This window comes from Chiloscyllium plagiosum, chromosome 20, assembly GCF_004010195.1.
Source record: "Chiloscyllium plagiosum isolate BGI_BamShark_2017 chromosome 20, ASM401019v2, whole genome shotgun sequence".
NCBI lineage: Eukaryota > Metazoa > Chordata > Chondrichthyes > Orectolobiformes > Hemiscylliidae > Chiloscyllium > Chiloscyllium plagiosum.
The window spans coordinates 58,810,282-58,818,754 of NC_057729.1; the positions used below are offsets into that span (position 1 = coordinate 58,810,282).

The following is an 8,473-nucleotide window of genomic DNA, read 5'->3' on the forward strand; positions in this document are numbered from 1 at the left end:
GAGGGAGTGCCGCACTGTCGGAGGGTCAGCGCTGAGGGAGTGCCGCACTGTCGGAGGGTCAGCGCTGAGGGAGTGCCGTACTGTCGGAGGGGCAGTGCTGAGGGATTGGGCACTGTCGGAGGGTCAGTGCTGAGGGAGCGCTGCACTGTCAGTGGGTCAGTGCTGAGGGAGTGCCGCACTGTCAGAGGTGTTGGCTTTTAAATGAGGAATCAAACCAAGGCCCTCTGTCCTTTCAGCTGGGTAATTTGAATTATTATTGTTGTTCTCATTGTGTTATGGTAAAATTTATTATATCGATAGATGGTTGTGATTTGATATTGCTGTTTGTGGGATCTGGCTGTGTATGGATTGGCAGTTTACCTTGTTACGTTATTAGAACACTGACCACATTTTGGAAGTTCCCCAGTGACTCTGAAGCATTTGGGGAATCAGCCGGAAGTCTCTCCGAGCTGATGGATACTCACCCAGAGGAGGGTACTTGGAAAAGCTCTCCACGCACATGGGCTTCCCGGGAGACATCTCCACAATTGCAGCATCACCAGACTTCAGGGTTTTGGGATTGTCCTCCAATTTCTTGCCAGAACGGCGGTCAATCTTTTCCTTGAGCTCAGCAAACTTGCAGGCAATGTGTGCGGTGTGGCAGTCAATGACCGGGGAGTAGCCAGCACTGATCTGCCCAGGGTGGTTCAGGATAATGACCTGTGGACACAGATAATCATGAACTCTCTGCTCTCAGCTAAACCATCCTCACTTTTACTTCAGTGTTCATAACCTACAGCACAGAACTGATGATTCACCCCAGCGGGAATGTTCCATGATCCATGCCAGCTTCCCCCCTAGTTTCTCTCATTCAAATAGTGTTTACTCGTATTCCTGTCTCCTGTTTGTATCAGTCCACTTGTCCCTTCATCCCATTATGCAATTACTGGATTACTGCACAAACATCTTTCCCAAAGACCCAGTCACTGTCCCAGAGAGAGAGAAAGGAGACAGTGTGAGACCCACTGTCACAAAGAGAGAGAGACGGAGAGAGAGGGGGGGGGAAAGTGTGAGACCCACTGTCACTGAGATACTGGGAGGGCAGTGTGCCTAGCCAGTGTGATACACTCTGAAATGGGTTTATCCTTCTCCTGGCTGTTTATGGGTGCAGTGCCAGCTGTGTGTTTTGGGTATTTGAGGGAGGATTCCAATCTCCTCTCAGCTTCCCGCATTTATTTGTTTCTTTCCCTTACAGTCTCTCTCTGATGTGCTCTAATGTTGGCCAACATGTTTCTGAGGATAGCGTGAAACAGGCTGATTTGCTCAGACAAGATGATGTTAGGAAGGAGGATATGCTGAAAAGTTTGAAAAACGTAAGGATAGATAATTCCCCTGGGCCAGACAGGATATACCATCGGTTACTACAGGAAGCGAGAGAAGAGATTGCTGCACCTTTGGCGATGATCTTTGTGTCCTCACTGTCTACTGGAGTACTGCCAGATGATTGGAGGAGTGGCAAATGTTATTCCCTTGTTCAAGAAAGGGAATAGGAATAATCTTGGGAATTACGGACCAGTCAGTCTTATGTCACTGGTGGGCAAAATATTGAAGAGGATTCTGAGAGACAGGATTTATGGTTATTTGGAAAACCACAGTTTGATTAGAGATAATCAGCATAGTTTTGTGAGGGGCAGGTTATGCCTCACAAACCTTATTGAATTCTTTGAGAATGTGACAAAACACATTGTGAAGTGTGGTGGATGTGGTGTACATGGATTTTTAGCAAGTTGTTTGATAAGGTTCTCCATGGTAGGCTCATTCAGAAAGTAAGGAGGCACAGAATGCAGGAAACTGGCTGTCTGGATACAGAATTAGCTGGCCCATAGAAGGCAGAGGGTGATGGAGATGGAAACTATTCAGCCTGGAGCTCAGTGACCAGTCGTATTCTGCAGGGATCTGTTCTGGGACCTCTGCTCTTTGTCATTTTTATAAATGACTTGGATGAGGAGGTGGAAGGGTGGGTTAGTAAGTTTGCCAATGACACAAAGGTTGGTGGAAGTTGTGGATAGTGTGGAGGGCTATTGTAGGTTGCAATGGGACATTGACAGGATACAGGGCAGCACGGTGGCTCAGTGGTTGGCACTGCTGCCTCATGGCGCCAGGGACCCGGATTTGATTACAGCCTTGGGGGACTGTATGTGTGGAGTTTGCACACTCTCCCAATGTCAATGTGGGTTTCCTCCGGGTGCTCCAGTTTCCTCTCGCAGTCCAAAGTTGTGCAGGTAAAGGTGGATTGGCTGTGCTAAATTGCCCGTAGTGTTCAGTGATGTGTAGATTAGGTGCATTATTCAGGGGCAAATATAGGGTAGAGGAAATGGGTCTAGCTGGGTTAGTTTTCGGAGGGTCGATGTGGACTTATTGGGCCGAAGGGCTTGTTTCCACACTGTAGGGATTCTGAAATAATGACAGAACTGGGAGAAAGTGAGGACAGCAGAAGCTGAAGATTAGAGTCGAAAGTGTGGTGCTGGTAAAGCATAGCAGGTCAGGCAGCCTGATGAAGGGCTTATGCCCGAAATGTCGATTCTGCTAGTCCTCAGATGCTGCCTGATCTGCTGAGCTTTTCCAGCATCACACTCAGGATACAGAGCTGGGCTGATAAGTAGCAGATGGAGTTCAACCTGGAACAGTATGAAGTCATTCACTTTGGAAGGTCGAATTTGAATGCAGAATATAGGGTTAAAGACAGGATTCTTGGCAGTGTGGAAGAACAGCAAGATCTTGGAGTCCATGGCCATAGATCCCTCCAAGTTGCCTCCCAAGTTGAGAGGGTTTTTAAGAAGGTGTATGGCGCATTGGCCTTCATTAGCAGGGAAATTGAGTTTAAGAGCCGTGAGGTTTTGCTGCAGCTCTATAGAGCTGAAAATGTGTTGCTGGAAAAGCGCAGCAGGTCAGGCAGCATCCAAGGAACAGGAGAATCGACGTTTCGGGCATAAGCCCTTCTTCAGGAATGACTTATGACTTCAGGCTTATGCCCAAAACGTCGATTCTCCTGTTCCTTGGATGCTGCCTGACCTGCTGCGCTTTTCCAACCACACATTTTCAGCTCTGATCTCCAGCATCTGCAGCCCTCACTTTCTCTTGCAGCTCTATAGAGCCTAGTTAGACCACACATGGAATATTGTGTTCAGTTGTGATCGCCTCATTATGGAAGGATGTGGAAGCTTTAGAGAGGGTGCAGAGGAGATTTACCAGGATGCTGCCTGGACTGGAGGGGCATGTCTTATGAAGAAAGGTTGAGGGAGCTAGGGCTTTTCTCATTGGAGTGAAGATAGATGAGAGGTGACTTGATAGACATGTACAGGATGATGAGAGGCAGAGGTAGAGTGGATAGCCAGAGACTGTTTCCCAGGGCCGAAATGACAGTCACGTGGAAGCATAATTTTAAGATGATAGGAAGGAGGTTTCGGGGAGATGTCAGAGGTCGGTTCTTTACACAGAGAGTGGTGGGTGTGTGGAATGCACTGTCAGCGGTGGTAATAGGGTCAGATACATTAGGGACATTTAAGTGACTCTTGGATAGGCACATGGAAGATAGTACAATGAAGGGTATGTAGGTTAGTCTGATCTTAGAGTAGGATAAAAGGCTGGCACAACATTGAGGGTGAAAGGCCTGTACTGTGCTATACTGTTCTAACACAGAGCCCTGACCCCTGTTACCGATGCCCTGCCACTGACCCCCTGAGAATGATATGAGATTGTCTCTGCGATGTTCCCCCGCCCCTGATCTGGGTTACCTACCTGGGCAGTGAAGTTGCAGGCTTCTGTGGGTGGGTCATTCTTGCTGTCTCCACACACGTTGCCACGGCGAACATCCTTGACGGACACGTTCTTCACGTTGAAGCCCACGTTGTCCCCGGGCAGAGCCTCAGACAAGGCTTCATGGTGCATCTCCACCGACTTCACCTCTGTCGTGATGTTGACGGGGGCAAAGGTCACCACCATGCCCGGTTTCAGCACCCCAGTCTCCACACGCCCAACAGGGACTGTACCAATACCTGTCAACAAACCACAAATCCCCGGTCACACCACACACAACGCCAACCTGACAGAAGAGAACTACTTGGATTAGGATTGGTATGATAGTTAGGAATAAGGCTGTGTTCATAAAATCCCAAGACTGCTGAAGAAGGCCATTTGGCCCAACAAGTTCAAACTGACCCTCCAAAGAGCATCCCACCCAGATCCATCCAACCTTATTCCCTGTAACCCTACATTTCCCATGGCTAACCTATCTAACCTGCACATCTTTCGACTGTGGGAAGAAACCGGAGCGGACTCATGCAGACACAGGGAGAATGTACAAACTCCACATTGACCATTGCCCGAGGCTGGAATTGAACAGGGGTCCCTGACGCTGTGAGGCAGCAGTGCTAACCACTGAGCCACCATGTTGCCCTCCCACGTTGGGAGCTGAAGCATGGAGAATCGCATTGGGAGGGGGCTGCCCACACCATCATCATCATAGAATCCCTGGGAACAGACCTATTGGCCCAACAAGTCCACACTGGACCTCCAAAGAGTAACCCACCCAGACCCATTTCCCCCTGACTAACGCACCTAACCAACACATCACCGAACACTATGGGCAATTTACTATGGCCAAACCAACACATCACCGAAATGGGCAATTTACTATGGCCAAACCAACACATCACCGAACACTATGGGCAATTTACTATGGCCAATCCACCTGACCTGCACAGCTTTGGATTGGGGAGGAAACCCACGCAAACCCAGTGAGAATGTGCAAACTCCACACAGACTGTTGCCCAAGGCTGGAATTGAACCCAGGTCCCTGTGAGGCAGCAGTGCTAACCACTGAGCCACCATGCCACTACGAATGGGCCGGGAGGAGGGAACTCCGAGCTGAAAGAGCTTGGCGTCTCCCAGTGCGATCAGCCCTTCTTGACTAGCCTGGACTCCAGTTAGTGATATACAGCTCTCCAGCATCATAACACGGAGCTCTCTGTCCTTCAGCATCCAATGGGAATGGCTGGTTATTCTACCAGAGGGGTCCTCACACTTCTCCATGTGCAGCAAACTCCATAGCCCCTTGGATCCAATCTCCGCCCTGATGCTGCCTGGCTTGCTGTGTTCCCCCAGCCTCCTGCCTGTCCCTCCTGATGCTGCCTGGCTTGCTGTGTTCCTCCAGCCTCCTGCCTGTCCCTCCTGATGCTGCCTGCCTTGCTGTGTTCCTCCAGCCTCCTGCTTGTCTACCTTGGATTCCAGCATCTGCAGTTGTTTTTTGTCTCTCACGATGAACACCTGATCGAGAGCAGATGGGTGACAAGACACAGGAACACTTTCTACTCATGTCACACATAATATAGAATGTAGTGATTGTAACAAGGTCAGCCGGGTGGACCTCACACAGTCTGAGTTCCCTGATCAGGGCTGTTAACCTGGTCCAATCAGGAGGCTTGGCTGACAGATATCAACACTAGGTCCACCAATACCCTGGAGTTGTTCAGGGAGAGGTGGGCGCCGCAGGGAGTGGAGTGCATCATTTCTCCCTCCAACTCTATTTTGATTTAGTCCCTACCCTCCCCTTCACTGTTTTTGATCACACAGCACTGCCCTTTGATGTGAAGGGGCAGTGTTTGTCACTGGCCACTTGGGTGTTTTCCTATCTTCCTGGTGGTGGAAATTAAATAAAGATTCGTGCACTTTGTGTCTTTCACTGTGAAAAAAAAATCAACACTAGGTCCACCAACACCCTGGAGTTGTTCAGGGAGAGGTGGGCGCCGCAGGGAGTGGAGTGCATCATTTCTCCCTCCAACTCTATTTTGATTTAGTCCCTACCCACCCCTTCACTGTTTTGATCACACAGCATTGCCCTTTGATGTGAAGGGCAGTGCTTGTCACTGGCCACCCGGGTGTTTTCCTATCTTCCTGGTGGTGGAAATTGAATAAACATTGGTGCACTTTGTGTCTTTCACTGTGTCTCACACCTGCACACACACACCATGGGTGCTGGGGAAAAAATAAGCACTACCGCACTTAGGTGAATAAAAAAAAAAGAGAAAAAAAAAAATCAACACTAGGTCAGACGTACTGTTCACTCTGAGAGAGCTGGATGTGTGTGTGTGTGCGCGCGCGCGCACACACACACACACACACACACACACACACACACACACACACACGCAAGGACTCTCCTCCTTGAAGGTGTCAGAGGGGAAGGGGACTGTCCCTGGACCAGCTGCCCCACATCCAGAGAGCTCTGAGGGAAAGGGGAAAGGGGAAAGGGAAAGAAGGAGGTGAGAGCTTTGAGTCCTGGGCCTACTTTTGGAGCTGCAGCCTGGGCCTCACGCAGATCAAGGGAGTGTTGCTGCTGACCCGGGACCCCACCCGGACCTGCCTCAGCTGCTACTGCTTGGGGCCTGCCTCACTGCTGCTGCCTGGGACTCGCCTTGGGCCCCTCCCAGGACCTCCTCCGCTGCTGCTATTAGAGGCCTACCTCCACCACTGCTACCTGGGACTTGCCTTGGGGACCCTCCCCAACAGGTCTGCCCCCACCGCTGTGACCAGGGCCCTGCCTGGGACTCACCTTGGGACCCTCCCAGGACCTCTACCACTGCTACTGCTGGAGGCCCACCTCCACCGCTGCTGCCTGGCACTTACCTTGGGGATCCCCCCCCCCCCAACAGGCCTGCCCCCACAGCTGCGACCAGGGGCCTACCTGGGGACTCACTCTGGTGCTGCATGGGACTTGCCTGAGGCCTGCCTCCACTGCTGCTGTTGCCTGAGGCCTGCCTCCATCACTGCTGCCTGGGACTTGATTTGGTGCTGCCTGGGACTCGCCTCAGGTCCCTCCCCAGGACCTCCACCATTGCTGTGACCTGAGGCCTACCTCCACCTGCTGCTGCGGCCACTGCCTGGAGCCTCGCCTGGACTTAACAACACAGCTGGTTCCCAGGGCCTACTACCATTCAGCAGCACAGTATGGTGAGGCACAAAATTGCAGGGCCCAGCCACACCTACACCAGGGTAGCTGCTGCCTTAGGGGCGGCTGCTCCAACCCCGGCTGCAACGCCAACCCCCTTCAGGCACCTGACCAAACGCCTGGGTTCAAGGCCTATCCCCACCCCAAAATGACCATCGAGGCCTACAGCAAGGCCATGGCTAGTGTGGTTGGCCCACTGGCCATCGTCGCTGCGGCCAGGATGTACGGGAAGGTCATATTTTTCCTAAAGATCGAGCAGGCAGTCCACCTGGCCGTGGAGAGGGGGCTCACTGTGGGCAGGACACATCTGCCCGTCGACCCTTTGGAGGTTGTGATTCCAACGTCCCGCCCTTCATTGCCAGTGAGCGCCTTCTCCCCCACCTCACCACCTTGGGGGAGATCCGGTCGGGTGTCCAACCCCTCCTGCTCAGTCTTATGGACCCTGCCCTCCAACACGTATACTCCTTCCGATGCCAGGTGTTTATTTGCCTGGCCCGTGAGGAGGTCACCGAGGGTTCGTTTACCCTCCTCCACGAGGGCGCGGCCTACCGCGTCTTGCGGACAGCGTGCGGTGCCACCTGTACCACAAGGTGGGGCACATGAGAAAAAACTGCCCCACCCAGAAGGCCACCCAGCCTCCACCAACGGCTGAGGGTGGCGCTGCTGCACCCACTCCCCCTCCCGAGGTCAACACATAAAGCCCCGGCAGAGGGGGCTAAGCCGGAGGCTTCCAATGCCTCAGCCTCTGGCGGGGAGGGGGAGGGGGAGGGGGTGGGGGGGTGAGCGTCCAGCTGGCAGACGGAAGGCGCTCAAGAAGACCCAACACGCCAGGCCTGCCCACGGGGAGACCACCCATCGCCTTCCCCTACAACTAGCCCACAACCTGCTCCACCCCGGCACGACAATGCCCCCCCGGCCGTGCCAGCGTCGCCCCAGCCCGGGAACCTTAACCCTCAAACCTGTACCTGATCCTGGCCCTGCTGCACCCACTGACCCCACATCCAACCCCCGCCCCGTTACAGAAACCCCTGGGGCTTCAACGCCTGCTCCTGGTGCTACAACACCTGCCCGGGGCGCCCGAGCCCAAGCCCCGCCCAGCCACACCCTGGCACTAACCTGCGGGGAACCTCCTGCAGCAGCTGTGTCTCTGGGCCCCTGCCCTGCCCACCATCACCTGATAAACCAGGGGTGGGTGGGGCAGGAAGTGACACAGGGAGGGGAAGGCCCATAAATTCCCCCCGTCTCTCTGGGGAAGAGGTGCTGGCCCTTGGAGGGGAGAGACACTCCAGCGGCGTTGCCCCTCTCCAGGGGACGAGCCAACGGTGCCTCTTGACTGTCCCGTACCGCGGCCCGACCTACCCAAACCCCCAGGGGCTACAGCAGGGCCTCCTGCTGCCTCAACTCCTCCGGCCTCTGGGGAGGACTTTAACAACCACGAGGGCCGTGGTGCGGGCGACAGCAGAGCACCCTCTGCTGGGTTGTGGTGGG

General features: G+C 53.5%; 1 protein-coding gene across 1 annotated transcript in view; it reads right to left on the reverse strand.

Annotated features, from left to right (window-relative positions):
• LOC122560322 (elongation factor 1-alpha 2) overlaps positions 1 to 8,473 on the reverse strand; it is a 36,165-nt gene that overhangs the window by 1,223 nt on the left and 26,469 nt on the right. The window contains exons 6-7 of the mRNA XM_043710929.1: positions 3,778 to 4,034; positions 465 to 699 (exon numbers count right to left, since the gene is read on the reverse strand). Of these exons, the coding sequence (XP_043566864.1) occupies positions 465 to 699; positions 3,778 to 4,034 (492 nt within the window). The remainder of the gene's footprint in view (positions 1 to 464; positions 700 to 3,777; positions 4,035 to 8,473) is intronic.